General features: G+C 49.0%; 1 protein-coding gene across 1 annotated transcript in view; it reads right to left on the reverse strand.

Moving 5' to 3' along the window:
- Nucleotides 1–24,570, reverse strand: part of BTBD16 (BTB domain containing 16) — a gene marked incomplete at both ends in the record, with an annotated part of 38,971 nt that extends 14,401 nt beyond the window's left edge. Inside the window, 9 exons of the mRNA XM_081074571.1 lie at nt 1,998–2,117; nt 8,760–8,890; nt 10,548–10,617; nt 11,422–11,536; nt 12,588–12,677; nt 15,882–16,025; nt 17,993–18,066; nt 22,031–22,182; nt 24,559–24,570. Coding sequence (XP_080930697.1) covers nt 1,998–2,117; nt 8,760–8,890; nt 10,548–10,617; nt 11,422–11,536; nt 12,588–12,677; nt 15,882–16,025; nt 17,993–18,066; nt 22,031–22,182; nt 24,559–24,570 — 908 coding nt within the window. The remainder of the gene's footprint in view (nt 1–1,997; nt 2,118–8,759; nt 8,891–10,547; nt 10,618–11,421; nt 11,537–12,587; nt 12,678–15,881; nt 16,026–17,992; nt 18,067–22,030; nt 22,183–24,558) is intronic.
- Nucleotides 24,571–26,923: the final 2,353 nt, after the last annotated feature.

The following is a 26,923-nucleotide window of genomic DNA, read 5'->3' on the forward strand; positions in this document are numbered from 1 at the left end:
ATTGTCAGAATTGCTTAGGTTGGGACAGTGAGATGATTTGCAAACACACAAATGGTTTCCAACAAGGGAAACTGAGCAGGATCAGGGGCTTTGGGGAGACCCTGTGCAGAGGGGTGAGGTTTGGAGTCAAACTGGAATTAATGTAGGTTCAAGAGGAATGGAGAAGCTATGATGGTGAGAAATACCCATGGGTGGGAGAAGCCTTTGAGACCCCAGCCCAGGTCTACTTTCAGTGGAGGGGGCCGCACACTTGAGCTTTCTCATTCCCATTTGTTTCTCTCACATTAAAAACAGAGTTCGAATGAATCACCCACATCCTAGCTCATTTCCTATCTCCCGGTTCTAAGACGTTTCCAGTATGTCAGCTAACCTGGAGCCAAATAGCAATTTTTCCTGGTGTGCATGACTCATAGGAAAAAGTGTCTCTTGGGTCATTAAAAGTGTAGGGGGGGGATTAAAACATTTGGGTTCAAAGCAAATTATATAGAAATTAAGCAAAGTACCTATCACTCTCGCACTGAATACAGCTTTCCCCAAATAACGAGACAGAAACAGGGGCTCTTTAGCTAACACAGTGCACAGATGTTTCAGCAAAATGCAAACAATTCTGAACAATGCAAATGAAACTTGGCTTCAACAGGTCAACATGCCGATGAAGATGTGGAAGATATGTTTATCCGCTAAGCTCACATGCGCAGAAGAAATGGAGCCCCTTGACTTGCTTGAACACACCATATCATACTTGGCAGCCCCTGTTCTTGCTGATGTGGGGAACAGAAGCATAGACTGGACAATGAAAGTAACGTCACCAGTTACTTCCTGTCCAGGGCCCATCTTCCGGGGAACTACCTGGGACTGTCCTTGGCTTCAGGGTCACCACCCTCCACAACCAGCTTGGATGACGTGAGCATATTTTACACAGTTTTAACAGGTGCTGGAGACACAAAATGAAGCCCCAAAACTATCACTTTCACCCTTACCCCTCGCTGCTCCCCAGCCCCATGCTGCCACAGCTGACACCATGGATGGGGGTGCTCTTGCTTGAACAGGCAGAAAGCACTCACAGGCAAAGGGGGACACAGAGAGGGGAAGAAATGCACTGCAAGGCAATATTAGAAGTAATTAGCTAAAAGCAACACTGACTCTAGAGGCAGCCTCAGGATCTTTCTGAACACAGTGCCCAGGGAATTGCTACTGAAATAGCTGGAAGGCACCAGAGAGGAATCCTATCTGCTGTTAAGGAATGGGCCGCAAAGCATCTTGGGATTTGGCGGGTTTGGGTTCAAGTCAGGCTCCACCCTTTATCACGCGCATGACCTCTGACAAGATATTTCATCTCTACCTCTGCTCCTTCTGGAAAATGGGAATAATGAAACCCGCCCCTGAGTATTATGCAGATTAAATGAGATTACAAATAGAAAGTACTTGTCAGAATTACTGCATTTAGTAAGCATAATTAAATAGCACCCATTATTATACTGTTGTTATTTTTCACTTACGTGTTGAAATACACAACTTTTAGAATTTGTAAGTTTCGAGAGGATAAAAACTAGAATAATTCGATGAAACCTTTGTACATTCAAATGCTTTTTCATTGATCCGGGAAATTCAGAATTTTATATGCGATCTAGTGAAATATCAATGAGAATGACCTGGTCTGATTTAGATATGTTTTAAATATGAAGTTTTTAAGGTCAGTGTAGTGTGGTAATTTTCCTGAATAAAAGGAGTACCTTTATCATCACATCTTTTCTTGGACACAGAACAAGTTCTCAGAAGCACATGAATATCTCCTAATACCTGTATATCATCCACTTCTTCAAGGAATCTAGTGGGTCAAAGGTATCCCACAATCTTAGGCCCATAAAGAAAATGACATTCTATGCACTCTGAAGGATGCTGTGAAAAACACTATCACCGATGCTTCTTCCACCCCACCCCGATATTACAAGCAGAAAAACAGTGTATGTACATTTCATCCATAAACACTAAGTTACCTGTGAAAAAATGCCATCACGGTTTCATACATCGGAATTGTCTGAATTCTGTGGTTTAGTTGCAAGTAGACCCACAAAAGTAGTATTTTCAGAAGGTGAAACTCGCTAAAAGTAAACAACCTGGTCAAAATAAAAGATTGAGAGAACATGTCAGGACTAGCAAAAGACTACATGGTTGTAAAAAAAAGGTCAAAAGTGAGTTTAGGAATGACGCAACACCACTCCTGAGTCTGTAGGTAGCCTCAGGCAAAGAGACGTAAAATGACTTGCTCAAGGTCACTTGGCTGGTAACCATCGGAGCTGGGACTTGAACCCCCGCAGCCTCGTGCTGGAGCCTGTGCTTTCTACCCACCTACTGCGCTGCCAGAAAACAATGGCCATCATTTAATGAGCTCTGACTAGGAGACAGGCTTCCTGAGATGTTTGCAACCGTTCCTTTGTTTAATTGCACAAACCATCCTGCAAAGTTGGGAGAGTCCTTACTTTTACAGAGGTGGAAACTGAGACTGAGCCTATCTTTATTTAAAAGTGTAATATTTTGTTCATCATGGTTTTTCACGTTTTTATTTTAAAATAATGCACTAAAACATCCTTAATCTCGATGACTGATGCTTTTTGTTGCCTCCTTAAATTTTGCACCCGAGGTGAATGCCTCTCTTGTCAATTGTAGTCCTTGCTCAAAACTTGAATGACTTAGCCAACATCTCACAATTCTGGGGTCAGACCTGCACATTAGCCAGTTCTGCCCCAAACCGTCTGTGGACCTTCCCACAGCTTGCTTACCGGCCCTGCAGCTGCCACTCCCTCATCTATGACATAGTGATGACAGCAGCTCCTCCAAGGACAGTGGTGAAGGTGACCTGAGGGGACACTTTGCATGAGTCTCCTATTGCAGCTTTGGCAAATTGCCATGAACCGAGCGGCTTAAACGTACACAGATTAATTATCCTATAGTTCTGAAGGTCAGAAGAACAAAATGGAGCTTCCTGGTCTAAGAGCAAGGTGTGGACAGGGCTGCTTTCCCTGTGGAGGCTCATGCAGAGCATCATTTCCTCGCCTTTCCCAGCTTCCAGAGACCGCCTGCAGTCTGGCTGGTGGCCCTTTCCTCCATCTTCAGGCAGGAAGCACAGCATCTTCAAATCTCTCTGGGGGAAGCTTCTGACTCTTTCCCTCCCTCTTCCACATTTAAGGACCCTTGTGATTACATCAGGCCCACCTGATAATCCAGGATCACCTCCCCATCTCAAGGTTATCCAATTAGTAACTTCAGTTTCATCTGCAACCTTAATTTCCCTTTTGCCATGCAACCAAACATATTCACAGGTCCCGGAGTTGGGATGGTGACATCTTTGGGGACCATTATTGAGCTGACCACACACATACAGATTGCTTAGCACAGTGCCTGGCACATGGGAACATGCTCCACGAATGGCAGGGCTGAGTCCTGGCCCACATTTCACCTGCAGCAGCATGAGGCCTCTCATTAAGAAATGAGGGATGGGGGGAGCAGGTGCGGCTCTCCATCTCAGCTCCATAAAGTAGGGACACTTCCCAAAGAGCTTCTCAAACAGCCTCTGGAGACTTATTATCTAAGAGGTCACTTCACTGTTTCTTAAACCCATTGATATTTTCCATCTCTGACCATGGAGATGGCACCCTGGCTTCAAAATATATCACAGCCGCTTCACCCACCACTTAAGTGGTTGTGGTGGGTGGAAACCCAAGCTAAAGCGTGACTCTAAAGGGCAGTGGAAATGGCACCCACCCACCACTCACGCTATTTCTGGACACAGCAGAACTGTCTCTTTCCTCCTGTTTTTAGGCCACCTACAGATACATGGGCTTTGACGCTGGCCAGACAGGACCAAAATTGTCACTGTCTGGGCGATAACAGTAAGACAGGAGGGCAGACAAGTCACTTGGTATGATGTCCCCACAAAAAACTCTGCCAGGACTTCAATCACCGTTCGGCTGAAGAACAACGTAACTTCTGGGGCAGAATCCATGTTTGAAGTCCCCAAGTCTAGAAAGTTCTTTGAGACCTTACCAAAGAGGGGCTAAGAGCAACAAGTGGTGGGGAGCTGGTGGTAACGGGTCCTGGTTTTACTTTTATGATGAGGGGTAATTGTTATAATAAAGCCATTTGTCCTCAGGCCAAGTATCAATGCTCTAATGTATTAGTTTGTGCATGAAATAAGCACCCAGAATACATTCAAACACATTAAGGCTCTGATGGCCTTAATCAAGATGGAATGCAGAGATCTGAAACTTCCCTCCAACAAGTGAACATCCGGGCTGTTCCAAGAGCGTTTACGGTGCTCGCTGGGAGCCCTTGGGATGGAACTGGTGTTTGTCCTTTAAAAGAAAAAAATGCCTTTTAACAAGTCACTATCCTCTTTTATTCCTTTTTTTTTTTTTGAGAAAACTATGTAGATAATGAAGGCCCCCTTTTGAATACAGACCCGTGAGAAAGCCTTGGACAAGAATACATGAATAAGAACACTCATTGCAGCACTGACTGTCATAGCAAACAATGAACCTCAACAAAATAAAACAAAAGGCCATTAGGAAAGGAACAAAGCAATTGCTGTCTATTGCTTCACTGGAACCTTGTACGACAATTAAATTAAAATGCTAATGAGATATGTAAGTATCAACATAGAGAGAACACATCGCGTGATGTTAGTGCATACAGTAAGTTGTAGAACATTACAATCACTGTGAAAACTTGTGTTTGAAGTTTACAGCTTGCAAAATAATATGACATGTTATGTACGGACTCGTGTAGTAAGAATATAATCACATAGATTGGGTTCACGTGCGTCTGTAACAGTGGTTTACTTTAGGGAGGAGGCCAGGAAGAAGGAAGGGGAATAGGATTGGGGAGGGACAGAGATGACCTTTGCTTTGTTGGTAATGTTTCATTGCTTAACTTATGACAAAATGTTATCATTTGTTCATTTGGGAGGTGGGTCCAACTGGGTTTTCTGTTATCCGCCTACTTTTGTCATTTTTTTCCAATAAAAAAATTGAACATCAATATCCTTGTTGATCTTGACCATCAATTAGGAAAAAAAAGTCCTGGAGCAGAGCACAGCAGTGGGCTGGTAATAAGCCTGTGTTGTGGGGCCACTCAGACCTGGGTGCAAATCCCAACTGTCATGCTGCACGTGGGAAGCTTGGGCCAGTCCCTTATTTCCTATCATCTCCATTGCACAGTTCAAAACGCAGGTAACAGACCCCCCCCCACCCTGGATTGCTGTCGGAATTCGACCCGACGACCCACTCACAGTGTGCTGTATACCACAAGTGCCTAATAAGTGGTAGGTATTGTTATTAGTTAGAGAGGCAATAGCTTCAAGTGTTATTACGCCTGAGGGATGGCCAATGGTGTTCCAGATGTTGGTGGACAAGCTGTGGGACAGGCACGTCATGGAAAACAGGGCTGGCTTTTCTTAGGGAATTCCCGAGCCCTCAAGTCTCCTTATGTCACAGACAGGAGGGGTGGACACACAGAGGGACGCACTTCCTTCTGGTTGCAAGGCTGACTTTCGGGCAGGATAGGAACTAGCCTGTTTTCCGTGTTCTCCACCCTCCTAGGTCTGCAAGGAGCTCAGCTTCCAGAAAAACAGAACTTGGAATGAAGCTTTCATAATATTAGAGTTAGAACAGGGTAACCTAGCGGCGACCTCTAAGAAGAAAGCTAACTAAAAACCAAAGGACCCAAATAAATGAAAACCAGGGGTCAGGGGGACAGGAAAACTGTGTGTATTTTACCTCAGGTTGTTTACAAGATGGAAAGCAAAACCCAAAAGAAGATGAGATCAAAGGGACTGTAGAAGGGGAAGGTGAATGGCCCAGAAGCTGAAGCATCTGCTGACAGATGGATGTTGTTCAACAAGGCTTAGAGACCCACCTACCACGGCCACAAAGTCGGGGGCCACGGTCTATGCTAAGTGGGGCAGAGGGACGCTCCATCCTTGACCTGGGAGGCGGTGGCATTTCCACACAGCAGCTCTGGGGCCACGTGACTTCCCAGGACACCCTCATTCTGGCTGAGTTTTGGTTGAGTTCTGGTTGCTGGGAAATCCCAGTCTCTGCAACAAGCGAAGAGATGGTCCATCCATGAGGGTGGGAGCCTGGGCTGGAGCTCTGCCAGGCCTTTTATTGTCTCTCTTATCTTATGGACAATAATTTTACCTACTGCATGGGGTTGTGGGGACTCAAAAGGACAGTGTACGTAGCACAGCACATACCCAAAAGAGGTCGATAGAAGTTAACTTGTCCAAAGGTCCATTCTGACTTACGTGTGAGCCACGGAGCCCAAGCCTGGGTACATTTCAAACACTCTTACTGGTCACTGAGTGTGGCCTGAGCCCACTTCCCCTGCGCCCTCTGCTTCCTACCTCCCTCCAGTTTTAAAGCAGGTGGCCCCTGGACATCAACTGGGCGAGGAGAGAACACTTTGGAAGCTGTGAGTCAGGGAGCTGTTGTCCTGGTCACTCCAGGGCACGTGGGCTGATGTTGTGCCCGGTCAAGCAGGGCCCTTCCCTCCTTGCACCAGGAGAGTCCTGGACGGTCTGTGCAGACAGCTCCTGGGGAGGGGCTGGAGGAGCTGGACCCAGTTTCTACATCAGTCATGTTTCCCCACACTGTGAGTCTAGACATTTGACACAATGTTCTTGATTTCTTTTCCTGCCCAGCATATGTTTTCTAAAGCCTCTGCCATCACCAGCATTCTGGTTGCGGTCAGATATTTTTTCCCCTTTCTTGGTTAAATGCTACCAGGGTGGGGCAGCTCAGTCTTTCCAAGGGAGGGGCAGTGTGACGCAAAGTCTAAGGGATGCCATGTTTATCTTCTCTTCCCCAGTTGTGTAACCTTTGTTCCCCTGGAGGGAGTGAGAGGGGACTTGAGGGGGAAAGCAGCAGGAGCAGGCAGAATGGTCTGGCAGCCCACCCAGAGCCTTGGGGCTGCTCCTGGGACCTGGGTCCCTGATGTCTTCTTAAATACTATAGTCTCCCTCGATACCGAACACTGTACCAACTTCATTTCTCTGTACTGTGAGGACAGTGCAAACTACTTAGTCAATTCGAACCAACAGGGGAATACGTCTTTCCAGATCTAATTTCTGAAGTCAGGATGCTTTCCACCACATAAGCATGGGTAAATTCTTATTTTCTAATATACCACTACAATTTTTGGTAGAATTAATTTAGTCTTCACTTTTGAAAGCCACCCAAAGGGAATCTTGGTAACTTGGCAGTGGGTATCAGAAATCTTTTAAAGACTTCCAAAGAGACATGGCAGAGAGAGGCAATAAGTGACCCTACATTGGAGGGGGGAAAATATGATAAAGGACAATATTGGGTTCATGATGTTATGGTATTACACCAATGTTAAATTTCCTGAAGTTAATGAACTGCTTTGTGATTGTATTTTAAAATATCCTTTTTATTAGGATATAAACCCTGAAGCCTTTAGGGGTAAGGGAACATGGTACATGCTACCTGCCCTCAGAGGGTTCAGGGGAAAAATATGTGTGTATGTAGATACACGAACAGATACAAATCGTAAAGCAAACAGGGCAGACACTGAACAGAGCAGGGTAAAAGGTATATAGGTATTCTTTGTCCTATTCCTGTCATTTTTATTTGTTTGAAATTATTTTTGAGTAAAACATTTCTTAAAACACTGATAGAAACAAATAAATTCCTTTGACTGAGTAACTTCACTTCTAGGAGTTTAATTTAATCATCACTAAAGTGCTATTTATATTGTAACACATTGGAACTAACCTAAAAAGCAAAGCATTGGGGAGGTTTCCATGAATTACTCAAAGTATGAGCAAGAGCCAGCCGGCCAGGGGCAGGCATTTCAGGAAGACCCCTGCGGCTGTTCCATGGCGTGTGAAATGGAGGAAGAGGTGCCAGACCAGCAGTGCCAGAGGCTGATTGACAGGTGGTCAAGAGCAAGCACAAGACCCTGAGTTAGAGGTACCAGCAGTGGTCTAGACGACAGACATGGAGGGTTGGCCTCCAGCTGGTACCCGTGGAGAGAGGCCTATAGTGACCCGCTCGGTCTGGAAGTAGAACTCACTGCACTCGGGGAGTGAGGGCCAAGCGGTGTCCAGAGGACTTCCAAGGTGCTAACTTGAGCAGCTGGCCAAGGAATCCTGGGAGTGGGGGGCCGTAGGAGGGCCGGGGCACCGAGAGTTGGGTCTTGGCCTTAACTGTCAGAGAGGTCATACAGACAGATGAACGTCTGGGTCCAGAGCTGTTCAGGGCAGGGGTTAGGGCTGGAGATAGACACTGATTTAGGATGAGAGCTTGTATTTTCCTTGTATTGTTTTGCTTTTCCCTGTTTCTGAAATTTCCCACAATGAATACACATTTATGTTGGCAGGATGTTTTTTTTAAATTACTTAGGCAATTATTTAATTAATTACCAGGTGGGTAATGAGATAGCGGCCACCCAGCGGGTCCTTACTGCGATGAATAGCATGAGGGGTGCTCCCTCCCCATCCCACGCGCAGTACCCCTCTTTTGGCCCCCACTCCAGGCCTAGCTGTCCAGGAGAGCAGGAAGTTTGGGGTGGAGGAAATGCTGTATACTGGGCGTGTCCAGCAGGGATCTGGGTGCTGTGCCCACTGGAGCACCTCCCTTCCCCACACCAGCCCTGCTCCCCGAGACCCACCCAGGGCCGGCAATCTGGTCCTCCACTCAGCACAAAACAGAAACCCACACCCCAGAAGCAGCTCTGACCTGGGGGACTTCAGCACTTTGTGGAGTAGCTCCTTTGGGATTTTCCGGAGGCTGATCTGCGTCCCCATAAGAGGGACCAAGTTCACGTCCAGCCACTTCTCGCAGGCCATGGTGAGCTGCTCTGCCTTATACTGAGAAGGCAAGAAAAGCCGATTGATAAAGGAATCCCTGAACTCCCAGCGCCCTCTGCCGGACGGCTACGAGACTACAAGCGTGCTCTCAGGAGTTTCATGCTGACGGCCTCAAACCTTTTCTCCAAAATACATAAAATACGTGCGGCAGATAACATTTTTTGTTATGCTCAAGACAGGCATTCGGTTGATTTAAATCATTCCTCGGTGCAACCCTGTGAGATCAGTTCATTATTATCCCTAGTTTCCTGATGGTGAAACTGAGGCTCCAAGATTCCTGCCCTTTCCTGTGGTCACACAAGTAAGTGGCAGAGCCTGGTGCAAACCCCAGTGGTCTGTCCACAGGGCTTACGTGCTAAAATCTATGGACTAAAATCAGTGACTGATCATGGGACGTCCCGCGGGGAGCACCCCACGTGGAATTCTGAGGCTAGGAGGGGATACATCCCCCAAAATGGAAGTTCAGAGAAAGTGGAAACAGTCTCCTGGGTCCCTGGTCCCTTACCAAGCGAAATAGGAGCTGAGAAATGCTGACCGGAATGCAAAGACACCACTCGCGGAGTGACTTTCTAATGACCAGAGCAGCAACGGTGAGGACGAGTTATTGTCGTGCAGGGTGTCACGCGGGGTCTCAGCTCCCGCTCCCCACATAAGAACGCAGGACATGGAGAGGCCAAAAAGGAACACCCACAGAGCCATAAATAGGGGAGTCACACCACTATATTTTCATTGGTGGCTGGGTTGGACACAGGAAGCAGGAGCCACACGATCTGCAACCTGCCGTCCGCTTTTCTACCAGCCAACCAACCCCATTTGCTAACTGCAATCCACTCTTGCAGGCTCAGCCACCATCTTCTTGCTAGCCCCCATTCCCTTCTGCTAGCATAGCCACGGCAGTTATATTAGTGGCCAATGGCTCACTGGTTACAGCTGACGGCCAGCTAGCCACAGCTGCTGGCCATCCCATCACAGTTGATGGCCATTTACTACCCGAGCCAGCACCTGTCCACGTGAGGCCGAGAGCCTGGAAACTGCACTCCTGGCTCTGTCCCCACAGTTATCTTTGACAAAACAGGCATTTCAAACATCCTTAGATGCTATTATAGTAGCTCCGTGACATGCCGATTGTGCGTGAACCAAACACCACAGCCAAATGTGTCTTTTTCATTATGCGTGTCCACCCACGTCAATGGTGGCTTCACAGGAAAAGGCTGGAATCAGGAGGCCTGTGGTTCAGACCCAGCACAACCACACAGCTGCTGCGTCACCCTGGCCTGGTTGCTCCCCGACTTGGGTCTCAGTTTTCTGAGACTTAGATTACATCCCATCACTGGCAAGCTGATTGAGGCCAGGGGGACAAATTTTGCTCGACTCCAACAATACCCTGCAAGGTAGTCTGCTATTTTGGTGAGAAAGGCTGTGCTGTTCCCCTCTACCCCCAGATCAAAACTTTTCCACTATTGGGGTTGTTAAAATATCCTTTAAAAAACAAAATGGCTTTTCAAAATTGCTCACTTGGCAAAATAAAATGTTGGCACCCTTCAGTTGGTGCCTTCAGGTACGATTTTTGGAGCTGGGCCTGGGGAGTGAAACCCCAGAGCCTGGATACTCTTGCAGGTCCCCCAGGTGCCACATGCCCTGTCCAGGCTGTTCTCACCTTGCAGCCGGCCAGGTAGAAGTGACTGATGTTGTTTGGTGTGAGTCCGGCCGTCATCAGGGTCACACATCTGCAGAGACAGAACTACTATTTCCGAGGCCCCCAGGCTGCTTTCAGAGAGGGGGCCGCCCCAGAGGTCCTCATTCAACAACAGGATGGTGGTAAAGCCCTTTTCCCGGGGAAGGAGACTCGTCTGAGGGATGTGGACATTTGGCCAGAGGACCCCACCCTCGCCCCCCCTCCCCAGGTAGGCCAGTGGGATCTGAAGGCCCAGGAGAAAGGCTGTGTTCCAAAACAGGCAGTTGGATTGATGGGCGATTTTGACCCTGACCTTTGCATTTTTCTATGTCCCGTAAGATCTACAGCGACCATATGTAACATTTGTAAAAATAAAACATTATTTACAAGAAAAAACAAGGCTCGGTCAGAAATGAGTGGGAAAAATGAGCCCTGACAGTGATGGGAAAGCTCAGCTTGTCTTCCCATGGCCAGATTTTGTGCGTGTACACTAAACGGAGAGAGATGTTTTTAGCCAAAGATGAACACAGGTGAAATTGATAAACATGGTTTGAGTACTACTGGGAAGTCCCTTTGCACACCCAAAAGAAATGCATTCCTGTGCATTTCATTCCTGTGAGTCAAGAATTGTTGATTAAAATGAGCATATTGCTAGAGACGGCTCAGTGGTGAGCTGATAATGTGTTAGTGGGAAATAGTGTCCTATTCCTTTGCAGACTCAAAGTTGTGCTCTGTGCAAGGAAACCCCAGATGTCCTAGCCTCCGGAAGAGGAATGTTCCATGAAATGGGTCAAGGGACTCCCTTCTGATTTCTCCTGGGACTGGGCCTGGCCGGCACCTCACCGCGTCCCCTCACCTTTGAAACAGGCTGCTGAACTGGAGAGTGTGAGCAGAAGCCAGCACTCCTGGCACGTCGTCCAAGTTCATCTCCACTTGGCTCGAGTAGAGGTTCTTCAGGGCCATTGCGAAGGCTGGGAAGGCAGCGTCCGAGAGAGAGCGCCTCAGCGTGGGGCTCCGCAGCCCGCGTCCCTCACTCGCAGCTGCCCTTCGTGCCAGATGCTCCAATGTCCACTAGCTGGGCAGCGAGACACCATTAGAGAAAATGCACCCGCTCTGACCTGGGTGCAGACACTGCCCGGGCTCCCTGACTCCCCAAAGGAATTGCTGATGAGGCTGAAGAAACTGAGCCCCTCCTGGGAGCCCGTCCTCAGGGTCTGTGCCTCGGAGGTTCTCTCCTAATCTGGGGTCCGTGGCCTGCGCTGGGACGTGACCACCCGAATAACGTGCAGAACGTACATAGGTGCGGGTGTTTCTCTGGAGCTGGCATAAAACTTACAGATTTTCCTCCGAGTCTGGGGTGTGCAAGAAGGTTAAGGACTCAAGAACTCCCGGGAGGGGCCAGCATAATTTGGTAGCTTAGGAACTGCACTCCTGTAAGTAGGGAGCAGAGGGACTCGGCTTCGTCCCAGCTCTGCCTGGTCCCACGCAGTGCTGAGGTGTGGACCAATGTGCTCCGAGGACGGCTGACCCAACCAGGGCTTCAGGGGCTGGTTTTCTGACCATGACAGCATGTGACAGCACGTATGTTGCATTAACAGAAGTCTGTTTCTAGGTGGCCAGGATGGGATGAAGAGGGGGTGAGCCCAAGGGAAGCCCTGAGGGAGGCTTCCTTGGCAGGAAGTGCTTATGGGGGGGAAAGGGTGAGTCTGAGAGCTTCCCAGGCCTGCGTACCCCCTGAAGGCAGTTATGTTTCCCCTGGGTCTGTCTGAGAAACCTGCTACTTCGCTCCTCCTCTGTGTCCCTCATGCCTCTTCCCCAAGGACCAGCACCTCTTGGTAGCAGCATTTCACCCTCTTCATTTTCCCAAGTTGCCCCACCCTTCTTTCCCCTCCTCTCTTTGCACTAAGCTATTTGTAAGAAGGAAGCCCTGAACATGTGTTATGTCTTCTTGTTTGTTTTTAAAATCTGGGAGGGCTGTTTGTTCAATGGCATTCTCAGAAAATGAAGACAAGTGTCCATTACCAACTTTGGTGACCATGGGGTCAGTGATCTTCAAGGAAAAGACCATCTTCTTGATGGGGGTTTTCTCTTGGACCTTCCTCGGTGCTGGCACTATTAAAGAAAAGGAGATAAGGATGTCCGGATGTGACAGCCGCAGTGAATGGCGCAGGGCACAGTGTCAGGCAAACACCCTTTGCCCGTCGTGGTCTTGGCATGAACCTCACTGTACTTGGTTTGTTTTTGTTTGCTTGTGTTTAGTAGATGCATTTTTGAAGTGACTATTTATTTTGAAACACTTGAAGACTTCCAAGCAGTTGCAAAAATAGTACAGAGAGTTCCCATCTGCCCCCCAGCCAGCTTCCCTGGTGATTTTACACATCCCCGGTGATGGTCAAAACTGGGAAATCGATGCTCGCACTGCATTTCAAACATTTATTACTAGCCCCCTACCCCCTTCTCCCTCCCCTTTGTCCCCCCTTTCTCCCATGAGGGCGAGGGCTAGGCCTCGATCTCTCTGCACCCTGAGCGCCGGCTCTGCACTCTGAGCTCCTCCAGGTGGGAGCACAGCGACCACCTGCTGAAGAACAAATGTGGGGCTGAGGCACCCACCCCATGGCTCTGTAAATGTGGCCCTCACGTCCTTCCGCAAACAGAGGACCCTCCCCACCAAAGGCTTCCAGGAGGAGGGGAAGGGACAGCCCAATTCACCGCCATTCTCCCCACCCACTCAGAGTCATGCTAAAACGTGAGTTACAACATACACTATGCTCAGCTCTCAGGTGGCGTCCCACACCCTTGGACCAAAGCCAAAGCCCCTCCAGTGGCCCCACGACTGGCCCACTAGTCTCTGGCTCACCTGGCCCCAAAACTGCCTCCTTGTGGGTTGCTCCCTCCCCCATCAGGGGTCCACCTGACCCCATGTGTAAGGTAGCAACTCCCCCACGCCCAACAGGCTTTATTTTTCCTTCTGGACCAGCCACCTGCTATTACATCATCTGTTGATTTATTATCTGTTGGGCAGTCACACTGAACGGTTTACTTGCCACTCCATGCCCAGGACACGACACAGTCTGGAGCTTGGTAAACACTAGCTGGATGAATGGAACAAACAGATTCCATCACAAGCGTCCCAAAGCCTAGTGAGCTCATAGTTCTAGGTTATGAAAAGTGACATGAATCAGGAGCCAAAAAGTATGTCACACTATGGAACTACAAAGACTGAAGAAAAAGAGAGGGAGAGAGAGAACAAAGATCCATTTTCCTCAGGCCGCAAGGCCACCGAGCCTTGCCTCACCACATTCCCGGCACCTGGCTCTGTTCAGGCTGTCAGTCGGCAAATACTTGTTGAGCACCTACTAAGTGCAAGACCTTGCCCCTGGCTCTGGATCACTTTCCTCCCCTGGGTTTCTGCACAACCTCCCATTCACAGGCTCCATTCTCTCATTCACCACCACCCCCCTCCGCCGGGGGCAGTAAATGAGATGACACACAGTAGGCACTCAGGAGGTGGTGGTTGGGATCATCGTGTATCGTGCTTTTTGTCATGCTTTATCATCATGGTGGGTGATTAAGTTCCTAGCACAATGCCTGGCATCAGTTAAGCACTCAACATTTCTGGAAGGAAGGAAGGACTATTACCAGCAAGGCCAGTGGAAGACAGAAGTTCAACATTCCCTCCATTTTAAGTACAATTTCAAAACCTGGTAGGAAGGTGACAATTAGATCACGTGTTTCTGAGGTGCTCTGTAACCAGGGTGTTTCGTTCTTAGTAAACACATGCCGTTTCCTTCTCGGATTTCCTCCTAGAGAGTAAACGAGTCCTGCTAAACCACAGATGATTCGGACTGTTGGTGGAATGCAAATGGCCTTGTGTGGCCAGCACTGCTCGTTCGCCCGCTCGCTTGAGGGGCTGTGTCTCCCCAGGGCCCACCACTGCAAGACACATGAAAGCTGTGACTGTACTAAAAATCACAGCGAAACAAGCCCCAGGGCCTGGTGCAGTTGGTGGTGCTGGCACGGGTGACCCTGGACAGATGGACAGTCCGGGCTCTAGGGTTTCATATCTGAACCTACCCAGATGTCTCCCGGTCAGGCCCATCCTCTAGCCGGGGCTTGGATCGGAGGGCTGTCTTCGCAGAACCAAATCCTGTCTGTTCAGGGTGGCCATTCGAGACTCATTATAGACCAAGCCGTGAATGATCGCTCCATTTCCCCGTCCAAAGTCTCTCACTTTTCAATGTACTCATGTCTGAGTCTCCAAAGCCTTCCACTGGTTGCCTAGTGAGACCTCTGACCTGGGCACAGAGGGCATGGAAGGAAGAGCCCAGTCCTGCTCTTGAAGACACTGGGACAAAGTTGTGGAAGAGCAAAGAACATCATGAATAAGCAGGACGGTGGCTTCGGTTCTGTGGGAAAGCCACAGCTCACTCTCAGCTCCCAGCTCAGCTGGGGAGGCTGAGCCCGAGGCCCTGTGGCCTGGCAGATGCCGGCAGACAGCTGAGCCCTCGCTCCAGGCTCAGGGCAGAGCAGTGACTGGGCGCTCCGGCAGCCTGGCTGGCTCTGGAGTAACAGAGCTTTGCTGTCGCGTCCTGGAAACGTCATCCCTTCCCGACTGGCACACTGGCTAGCTCAGGAGGCACTGACTTTTTCATGGCACCCGCTTACAAGATGTCCTGAGGTGACACCAGTCTATATTATCCAGAGAAGAAACTGGCAAGGCTGCCAAAAAGGAATTTATGGAACAGACAAGGGGAGACTGGGGATTATGAGGATTCAAAAAGGAGAAAAAGAAAGACAGGACCTAAATACTTTTTGGAATGAAGTGGTGTTAAGAAAAGCAAAGAGAGAGGAAAAGAAAACTAAAATCGATGTAATGTGTGTAAACCTCTAACGAGCATGCTTAGGGCCAAACAAGCCACAGACGTCAGAACTACGCCTTCCCTCCAGAGACCTCGTCAGAAGACTCGACACAACCTATTTTCTCTTCTCAAAGAAGTAGGTAGAGCCTCCATCTTAGCGGCTGGACAAGATTGGGTTACTCTGAGAATAAGAACAGAGTAACGTACTGAGTTCTCACTACATGCCAGGTATCATTCTATTATAAGACCTCACACCCACTACACCTCCTCGAGTCTTCAACGCAACATAGAAACAACTATTATTCCTGTTTTACAGCTGAGAAGACTGAGGTGAAACCCTGGGCCTTGCTCTTAACTGCCGGTGTGACTGTGGTCCCCAGAGAACCAAACGCCGAGCTGGAATCTCTCCAACCAGAGGGTGTTTGGAGCTCCATGCTGGGTGCCAGTGAGAAAGTACCTTGCAGAAGCTTCTCCAGTTCCTTCGTGGGGCTTGTGGTGCCCCCTCCCAGCGCCACCAGGTAAAGCTTGGTCAAGGTCCCGGACTGAAGAAGTTGAGGTAGATGGAGCTCCCATTCAGATCCCAGGCATTTGAGAATCACCACTGAGGAGAGAAAATACCATTGAGCAAACGATTCAATAGCACTTCTGCCGGAAGGTGCATTCATTCCTTCTCAGCTCAAGTTCAGCCATAGCCTTTCAGGAACAAAGTGACAAAGATGACAGTGCCAGCCTCAGGGAGCTTACTGGCTCCCAGGGGGCTAAGATGTGCAGACTCGCACGGTAACATAGGAAGGGATAAACCTCCAAGAGGGCGGCCGACAACGGCCGTAGGACGTTAGGGGCTTAGGGCTGCCCTCCAACTTGGGGAACTGGAAAACGCTTCATGGGGCACGGCTGCTGGCGGGGACACTTCTGGGGGCCTCACTTGCCTTCCCCATTACAGTGTTTCTCCGTCTGGGCACCGTTGACACTTTGGGATTGATAATTCTCTGTGGTGGGGCCTGTCTGTGCACTTTAGGGTACTTAGCAGAATCCCTGGACTCTACCCACTGGTTGCCCGTAGCACCCTGCCCCCTGGGTTGTGACAAACAACAATGTCTCCAGACACTGCCTGGGAGAACAAAACGAGTACCCAGCTCCGTGCTGAAAACTATTGGGCTATTGGTGCCTAATTATTACCCACCTGAAAAGCAACAGCCAAGGGCAATATAGTAAGAGGCCCATCACCAGGGAGCAGGGTTCTCCTGAGCTCACTTTTCTCGAGGGAATGGGGACCATCAGAAAACCAGCTCACAGGTATGAAATGAGATCACAATGTGAAGAAGGCTCTTTGCAAACTGTAAGGGCTCTATGCAGGGGTCTCACCCATGAACAGTATAGAGCAGGGGTGTCCAAACTGCGGCCTGCGGGCCAACTGCGGCCCATGATTCATTGTTAATTGGCCCACAGCAAATTCCAAAAATACATTTAGTTTACTTAAATAAACCAGGTGAGGCAATACGTACTTCACCTCGAGTGAGTGGCCCGGGTGTTTGTGTATTTTACCGCATGTGGCCCTTGGTGAAAAACGTTCAAAAAAGTTTGGACACCCCTGGTATAGACGATCAAAATGGGAAGAGACTTTGATAGGAGGGTAAGTAAAAGATCCAAGGATGCCAGGCCAGGTGAGGCAGGAGAGGTGGTGGGCAAAAGGGTTGTGCAGGCTGGACTCCAGTTAGCACAGAGCTGGGGGAAGGGGGTGGTACTCAGGGCAACCCTCAGAACGCTGAATCTCAATGTCAGATGGCCTTGGGATCGCCGCAGGAAACAGCTTTGTTTTGCCGGATTAGGAAGAATGCCACCCCATTGGGGTGACTTTAGGCAGGCATGGAACTGTGGATAAAGCGTGTCCCCTCACTGGATGTTCACTTCTACTTTCAGGAGGGCAGATAGCACAACCAATCCAAGACGTCTTCTCCCGGGCCAGGAGATGGGCTCAGACTACTTCTCAGATCTGCCAGTCAATCAGAGTTGACAGGTAAGAAGGACTCACGTAGCCCCTCCCGGCGGCTGGCTCAGACCTCAGGCAGCCACACTGTGCTGTGGGGCTTATCCACAAAAGCTTCTTTAAGGAGCTGACCTGTCCAGGTTCCCCGTGAGGCTCAGTGATCCTTTCCCCAGCTGGACAGTCCTTTATTATAGTCTGGTTCTTTACTATAACTCGTAATAAAGTGCAGGTGTGACATCCAAGCCATGACTGTTTAGAACTAAAAGGAACAGAGAACAGCTGCCCCAAGTTTGACAGGGCTTCTGTTTTGTCCTGAATCCAAAGCCTATTCATTAACGTGGCACATCTGCCCTTATTGTGACCATTAGCATATGAAACTGTGTTTGCCCAGCCTGGTTTCAGTCATCGTGTACTCGACAAATGTTTACGGGCACCTATGACATGTTAGACGCTGTGCGGTGGGCAGGAACTGAAACGTACCGATAGTGGCCTGGCGCATGGTCTGTTTCCTTCTAGAGACACCACAAGATGCCCTGACATCAGCAGCCTTCTGACGGAATCCACTCGTGACAGGAACTCACCTGCGTCCCTGCTTTGGATGGCCACATTCTTCAAATTCTCGGAGACGTTTTTCTGAATCTTTGAAAGGCAAAACCTTAAGGAAAAACACAAACAAAAATTTCAGGAGTGAAGATTGATCTTTCTCTCCAATTGCAACCTGCATCAGTCCAGTGTAAGCCCCCCTAACGTGCCCAATTCACCAATCTTATCATAAGCCGCCCTTTGGGACAGTTTCCTCAGGTTACCCTTTTGTCTGCCGATCTGATGAACTGTAACGTCAATCTGATGGCTGGATCAAAACGTTAGTTCCCACTTCTAGTCTGTGGGTAGGGCTTCGCAAGGAGGTATCTGAGGCTGCACGTGGCTGCCCAAATGACAGCTCTTCTGGTGCGTGTCTACAACAATAATTATCTACTAGAGTAAGGAAGAGAGGGTCCTGGGCATTTCTGGGAAGTTAACTCATGCATAGCTGCACTCCCCAGTCTCAATGGGTCCAACAACTGAACTCGGAACCTACCCCACACCCAACCCTGCCCTTTTGCCAGGGTTTCGTGTTTCAGGAAATGGCTCCACCTGCCTCCAGTGGCCCAGGCCAGCCTACTAAGTGTTGTCACATCTGATCCCTTGCCTAGATCTGACAAAATACCTTCTGAATTCATCTCTCCCTCTTTGCCCTTACTGCTATGGCCTTCGTCCAAGCCGCCCTGTGCTCCCTTCTGAAGCACACCCCACATTGCAGCCTGAAGAACCACCTGAAAGTCAAGTTCGGTCTAGCCTTTCTTTTGCTGAGGCCCTTCCATGTCCCCCCAGTCTCCTGGGGGAAACCCCAATGCCTTAGCATGGCTAACAAGCTCCTGTGGCCTCGTCACTCTCCACTCCCCACTCTAGTGCTTCTTAATAGTGTAACCCACTGTCACTTGCTTCCATTTGCCTGAACGCACAGCTCCCTCTGCCCAGCGCGCTCTCCCCTTCACCGTCTCACTGACCAGCTCCCACTCACCCTTCCAAATAAGGTGAGGTGTTGCTTTCTTTGGGGAGGCTGGGCTAGCGGCCCTCCCCACTGCCTGCCCTGGCATTACCCCCATTAAAACTCTCTTGATAGTGTCTTGGGGTCGCCTGTTTCCTCACGCATCCTCTGCAACAGGCTCTGCTTTCCACAAAGACAGATTCAGGGCTTATTTACTGTTGTAACCCTTCACCCTAGCACAGCCATCATTCAAGTGCTCAAAACATGCCCAGGCCATGATTGAACGATTTGCAAAGATAAGATGCTTTTCTATAAACACTATATTCATCCTGCTGAGCAAGGAAGTGAAACAAAGTTTGAGTCACATATTCACAGGTTGAAGACAGTCATCCCAAGAAAGCCAACCAGCCAAGGGATCCTTGATGACCACATCTGGTCAGTGTCATCTTGGCCATGCTGTTTTCAATGGCCCCAGGAGCCTTGTGGGCCAGGGTGCCTGGAAGAGGGCTCGGGTAGGGGAACCTGTGTCCAGAGTAATATAGACCATGTGCTGCCCTTTCCAAGGTGCAAGGGTGGCTACCAGTGACTCAGCCTCAGGAAGGCGGTGAGAGCTGGAGCTGTTTATCCAACAGGAGCACTGGATGTGACCCAAGCTAGCCTTCCTACCCCCGGTGACTCAGGCCACACGTCTGGGAAGAGCTGGCCAAGGTCAGGAGTTCAGACCGTGATCTCAAAATGGAGCAATGGACTTTGGAAACGACGGGGCGATGCCCATGAGCTCAACTGCCCTCACAAACATCACTGTCATCGGCTGAGCTGGGAGACACCAGACAACAGCAGCCACCCCATTGCTTTCCCCTGGTGTCATGGCTGCTTGCCCAGATGTACCATTTATCATGCAGGCTCTGCAGGTTGCAAGGGCTGTGTTCATTTTTAAGACCAATGGAAAAGTTAATGGGCTAAGTGGGACCTGTGAGTTGTTCTCTCCATTGTTTGGGACTAAATGGCCTGTGATATAGTGGCGTGTAGGGTGCTGGGAATATGCTCTTTGGCTAGGGCTCAGGCCCCCCGACCCCCAGGAATGACTCCTGATGGAGAAACAAGAGGGGAAAGGGGGAAATTCTACATGTTTCTTATGGACATATGAACTTCCCGCAGCAAACCATCCAAGGGGGGGGGGTTCTGTTAATTGCAAACCTCCACTTTAATTTCCTGCCCCTTGACTTTGAGTTTGGCCATGTGACTTGGTTGTACTAATGGGATGCTAGTGGATATGATGTGGCTGAATGTTTGAAAAACGTGTGCAATGAGCTTGCCCTCTTGCCCTCTGCCACCACCAGGACAAGAACATGCCCAGGCTAGCCCACTGTCTCAGGAGGAGGACGAGAAGCTCGTGGAGCTTGACCTGAGCTGAGCTGAGCTGAGCCTGGATCAGCTGCCCACCCAACACACAAGTGATGAGCCCATCCAGAACGCCTACTTGCCTCAGCCTGCCTTTGGACCCAGACCTTCCCAGCGTCACCGAGCAGAGAGCAGAATTTGTTGTGTTGCAGCAAGATGCTATGATTGGGGGGAGGTGCTAAGAGGCAGAATGAAATATGGGGTTGTTGGCTGGCAGAGCACAGGGATGACACACTCCAAAATGAAATAACTAGGATCACTAACTAAAACTGCTGCTCAGGCTATAAAGATAATAGCTCTATTTATTGAACAGTTACTATTTGCCAGAAACAGTGCTAAGCATTTTTGGTGTACTGTCTGATTGAATCCTCAAGATAACCTCTTCAAGGGAGATGCTGTTATCACCTCTTCACAGATGAGGTAATCGAGGCTCAGAGAGATTAAGCCACTGACTAAAGGTCACAGCGCTAGTAAATGGAGGAGAAGGAACTCTAAGCCTGTCTGATAGGCTGCTTTTAATAGTTCTAAAGCCCATCACAACTGCCATCAGCCTCAGGGTTCTGTGCCCCGCCCCTCAGGCCACCACTCCCCAGCTTAGCTCAGCCATCTCATAGACCAACCCCTGGAGACCTTCGCTCCTGCCCCCCAGCCACCCTTGTCAGGTTTCTGGATCCGTTTGCCTATATTCCGCGGCCCAGCGCCAGCACCTGCTTTCCCAGCCTGGCCCTGGTGCTAGGGAACACCACAAGCTTTGGCAAAACCCTAAGAGTTCTTCAAGGTTCTAACCAAACAAAATACAAAACAAATTCAAGGTCATTTAAGGCTATCCATCGCCAATGCCAGGAATAGCAATTCACAGCACTCAATTTTTCTAAAGCTGGGGTCATCAGAGAATTTAGACCCCAAACACCAATGGATTTTGGTTTATTCAAATGTGTGACACAGTCACCTGTGGGGGTAGGAGGGGCATTGGAGCAGGGCTGGTCAGTGGGTCTAGAAAGGGAAGATTTGGCTACTTGCTGAGCAATCACAGAGCAAGCAGCTCTTCTGTGGCAGGTGCTGCCCTGGGGCACAGGTCATGCTCAGGTAGATCTGATGGGTACTCACGAGGCAGGAGCTGCCAGCCCAGGGCGGGCAGCGGCATCAAGTCAGGTCTAAAGCACCAGGGAAGTGAAATGTCTCTTCTGCAGTAGGGTCCAGCTCTGTGTCCTCAGGAGAGGCAAGAAAGAACTTGTAACATGGAGAAGTGTTGCTCCAAGCCTCCTGTTCAGAATGTCTTGGGGAGCCCGGGAAGGGAGCGGGCAGCTTCCCGCCAATGGAAGCCAATCAACTGCGTGTTAATGTGCATTCATGAGAGTGGTTCAGTAGCTAAGTTTTGTTTGTCAACAAATCAGTTGACAAACTTAGAATACCATTAGGGTCCAAAGTTCCCAATGCAAAGTAAAATCCAGAAGCAAAAAAAAGGTCCGTCTCTCTCTGGATTTTTATCACCACCCACAGACGTTCTCATAGGAAGTGTCACAGTGGCCGTGTGCATCCCTAAAGGATGGTCCCAAAGGCAGCCTTCCTGGCAAATGTGCCCGGTGACAGCCCATCTGCTCAATTAGAGTGGCCCGACCACGGGGCACTGCCCAGAAATGCGATTCACCCCAAAGGGGCGTTCTCTGCCATGAGCCTTTGATCTCCCTACCTGTCTGGGTCCCTCAGTGCGTCATCAAAGTCTACGCTCATAGCCTTGCACACCTGGGAGAGGGCCAGCAGGTCCTGGGGGAAGGCGTCTTTGGGGAAACGCCACCGATTGGATGAGCCGACTATCCGGCGTTCCAGCCGAGTGCTGTGTTGCTTTGGGAAACAAAGGAAGAAAACCATTTTTGGTTAACCTCATATAACTGTCAGGTTTTCCAAATTGTACAGTAGAAAGAAAACCAAGACAAATTTTTAAATGCTGGTTAATTTTCAAACATGGCCAATATTTCTCATGAGACATCTTCTCAAGGCAAGTATTGGGGGTGCCAAAAAAATGGATACAAGTGGACGCTTTGCTCAATGTTGCTCAAGCAGTAGTTCACCGTCATCAGAAGTGTCTGGACGCTGATGGGAACCATTTTTTTTTTTAATACATTTGTACCCAATTATTTTAAGAAAATTAAGATTAAAAGCTTGACAACAGAGCTTATTCTGGTTAAAGTATAGGGCTTTCCAGAGGGAAATAATATTTCAAAGCCAAATCCCAGATATGGCAAATAGGAGTATATCATCCCAGATTCTGCACAAGGCAGTGGGGAAAGGGGAGAGGGCTGCTATTTCAAGGACCAGAAGATGTGTGATGTTCAGGAAACCTAAGTCAGGAAAAAGAAGGTGCTATGGCCACCTATTAAAGAAAAATTTGTTCATTCATTCACTCATTCATTAAATAATATGGGGCGTATCCTTACAATTAAGGTAAAGTTTACAACCAACACACAGCTCTCATTCATTCATCCAGTCACCCAGCCATTACTGAGCAACCATTAGTATAAGTAACATCACATTCTTGCTTTCACACCACTTTCTGTGTTTTTATCATAATCTTATCCACTGTCAATGATAATTCTTCACACTTGAGGTCTTCCTTGATTCCTCTTTTACTGATGGGAACCATTTTGAGCACCTCTTGTAATTGCAGAAGTCAAACGTGACTTGTATTCATCTTTTGTTATCGGTATACATTGAGCATCGCAATTTTAATACAGTTTTCCTTTCTTAAAATGTCTATACATTTTTCTTGGCACCGTCTGTACGAGTATATTCAGTAGACCAAGGAATTCCAGCTACAGAGTAATTTGGAATTTAGGATCTAGGGTAGGAAATGCCAGAGGCGAAGCTAAGGGAGAAGGTTGATTCTTTGCAGGTAGCTCTGAAGAATCCACAAGCAGAGACAGAATTATGCTTCAAGAAACTGTTCCTTAAGTGTAAACTAGCACGTGACTGACTCAGAGAGATGCTAAATTGACGAGAGTCTGGGTAGCGACTGCTTCTTTTTTACTGTGGTAAATGCCCCAAACATAGAATTCACCACTTTATCCATTTTATGCTATAAATTTACTGGCACTTAGTACATTACAATGTTGTACAACCACTATAGTTCAGAACATTTTGAACATCCCATAAAGGAAACCTTGTCCCCATTAAGCCATCCCTCCCAACTCCCCTGCCCCCAGCTCTGAGAAACCCTTCATCTGCTTTCTGCCTCTGCGGATTTGCTATTCTGGATATTTTATATCCGTGGAATCATACAGTGTGTGGGCTTTTTTGGTCTGGCTTCTTTCACCCAGCATAGTGTTTTTGAGGTTCATCCAGCTTGTAGCAGGTGTCAGAATTTCGTTCCTTTTTATGGCCGAATAATACTCCACTGTGTGGATAAACCACAGTTTGTTTATCCGTTCGTCAGCAGGTGGACACTTGGGCTCTTGCCACCTGTTGCCTGTTGTGGATGGTGCTGCTGTGAGAACTGTTCACGTTTCTGTGTGAACACCCGTTCTCAATTCTTTGGGGTACACACCCAGGAAGGAGACAGCTGGGTCTCTGGGCAGGGACTTTTACTTAGACATTTTTTTCAATCATTTCCTTAAGGGAGCCGAACACACAGCCTGGATGAAGACCTCAGACATGGGAGCTCAAAGAGACCTAGCCAGGAAAAGCGCACCATGAGGGACACACCGGAACGGCTGCAACAGATCCTCAGCCTCGCCGGCACCAGGAGCGCAGTGGAGAGGCCAGAGGCTGGGAAATGGAGGCTCTGCATTCTTGTTGCCACTGACTAGTTGTATGAGCTTGGGTAAGCCAGTTAACCTTTTGAGCCTCCTGTCCTCAGATGTGAAGTGGGAATGATGACAGCAGTAATGAAGATGAGGATGATGATGGTGGTGGTGGTGGTGACGTTAAAGCGATAAAATAAAGTTTGGGAACTATGCCTGGGATAGTATAGTGCCTGGAATAGGGTGGGTGGCTGAAAACTGGAATCTGGATCTAACAGAGTCCTGCTGAAGTGTGGGAGGTAAACGGTGGTGGGCTCAGACAGCAGGACTCGGATACCCTCTTCCCAGCAGTCAGCTGACAAAGCTCGAGGTCGTCCGTGGAGCAGGGCCCATCCCCTCGTGGAAACGTGCACCTCTAGCTGCAACCAGGTGCTTCTGCTCCTCACCATTGCCTGCGCTCGTGGGAAGCAGATCTACTTACCGGATTCAACATTGTCCTGAGTGATAGTGGTAATTACTTGGGGTGGGCGGGAGGGCTAGGGAGAAGCACCTAGAAGATAAAACAGGTCAATTTCAAATTTTCAAAATACTATGGAGGAGATTGGCCTAACGAATCTATATTTGGCCACAAAATCACAATGAGTAAAACCTGGAGTGTGGGAAAATGATCAAATCAAAAGAATATCCAGCTTTTAAAAAGCACATCAGTAAACTGGTGATTCTCTTCCACTGTGCTGGGAAAGTGGCTCAGATAAAGCAAAACAGGAGCTAACCCATGATTCTTCCCCCTGACCTAAGGGATGAGAACCAAAGGGGGCTGATCATATAATTTGCTATTTGCGATGGTCCCTGGGCTCCCAGATACCTTCTGCCTCCCCACCTGGAACCCCCAAAGCCCTTCCCTGCTAAGTCCAAGTAGTACCGGTCTCTAGGAATAGAAAGTGTTTTCAAGTGGATGAAAACCAGCCATACTTACTGCCCTGAGAGCTATGGGTTCGTTCACACGGGAAGCTTGTCGAAGGGAGGTACTCTCATTGCACACAGGTCTCTGAATTACAGGATCCCTGGGGGCCGAAGCCTCAGAGTGCTCATGACATCTGGGGCTCACACTTTTCCTTTCATGGGCCAAGGTACTTTGGCAGGAGAGCCTGCCTTTGCTTTCTTCGGGTTCTTGTGGGCACCGTGGCAACGTTAGGAAAGATTCCGAGCACTTCCTGTTCCAGGCCTGGTTTCAGCACATAGCTGGGGGCTACAGGAGGCGTGGCATCTCACAGAGACCAACCATGGGGGTGCCGCACACTTAGGGTGCCACGCACTTGGGGCGCCACACACTTCCTCCTCGGCCTCCCTCTTTAGCGCAGTGGTGATTCCTGTTTCCTGTAGTGCCATGTTTCCTTACAGCTCCTAGGGTAACCTGGAGATGGCCTCAGGGAGAATCAACCCCCAACTCTTCAGGCCTCATCTGGAAAAGGAGAAGATTGGACCAGAAGGTTCTCTGATACCTATCTCCCAGCTTTGTAATTCTGAGGTGCTTTATTTCTAGCCCTAGTGTCCAGAAGCGTTTTGACAAAAATATTTATATAAAAATTGGAGAGTTTGACATGATTGGAAGCTATGCCTGCTGGTTTATTTTGTTGGCAGTTGATTTTTAATCTGCCATCTCCAGGAATTAAGAACCGTCTAAAGATCAGGGACAAGGCTAAGAGCCTTCATTCAGAGGCCAAGGTGGAATCTGGAGGTGTCCTCAGCGACCTGATCTGCAAAGCCCACGCCTTGAACTAGGGGCAGGGGAGGTGCGGCCACATCTATTACACCTGGGAAGCTTGGTCCATCAGAGTCCTGGACCCCCCATCCCAGGGACCACCGAAGTCGCTGGAGTCAGTACAGCTTGAAAGACCCGAGGACAGGTTTCCTCCAGGGCCTTCTCATGTTAATTATAAAGCAGAACAGGAATGCAGCTGCTCTGCCTACCTGTCATTGAGTTCTAGAAACTGTGAAACACTATATAAGCGGAAGGCACCTCTGAATGGACCTCCCTCCTCACACCCTCGGATCTGGGATTCTCCCCTCCTGTCACCCACATTCTGCTCTGCAGAGTACTGGGTTACTGTGGGGTGGTCTATGACAGCTTACCCACCCTGCCCCCACAGAGTCCAACAGCCCTTAGAACTGCTCGACTCACGCCTCTTGACTTGGATAATTGGACATATCAGTACCTACCCACCGCTCTGCCCTTGTATTGGATGAGTAGTGCGCACACATGTGTGTACACACATGTTCACACATGCATGTGTGTGTGTGAGTCTGCTTTTGTGTGGGTCAGTCACATCTCAGATGTCTGCACAAATGGACATATTCACTCCTTTTTTGCTCCCTCCCCTCCACCCCAACTTTTCCCAGCTACCTGTCTCTGGAATGTAGGTCCCCATTAAAGAGTTTGAAACGCACTGTCCTGGACAAATACGTTCATTATGGGCCAGCTGGGATGCCTCAGGTACCACTTCTGAGGCACAGCTGAGAGCAGGCCCGTGGGTGCTCTCTAGTGGCCACTCAGTGGAAGCGTCCCAGGGTGCCACACTCCTCACTGTTCCTAAGCAGGAACCCCGCCTGGCCCTGGCTAGCTCCATCACTCCCCACAGGGTCTGAGATCAGGGATCCGGGGCCTTCAGCCACCCCCAAAAAGCTCTGCACATACATCCCCCACGGAGCTCTTGGGTGCCAAGACAACAAATACAAATAAATAGAAATGGCCCTAGCACCTTTTCTTCATGATCCTTTCCTGATGGTGTCGTGTACTGGGATATGCAGTAACCCAGTCCCAAGGGCCAGGACAAGTCAGAAACCCC

The sequence above is a fragment of the Rhinolophus hipposideros genome (genome assembly GCF_964194185.1).
Source record: "Rhinolophus hipposideros genome assembly, chromosome: 15".
Lineage (NCBI taxonomy): Eukaryota > Metazoa > Chordata > Mammalia > Chiroptera > Rhinolophidae > Rhinolophus > Rhinolophus hipposideros.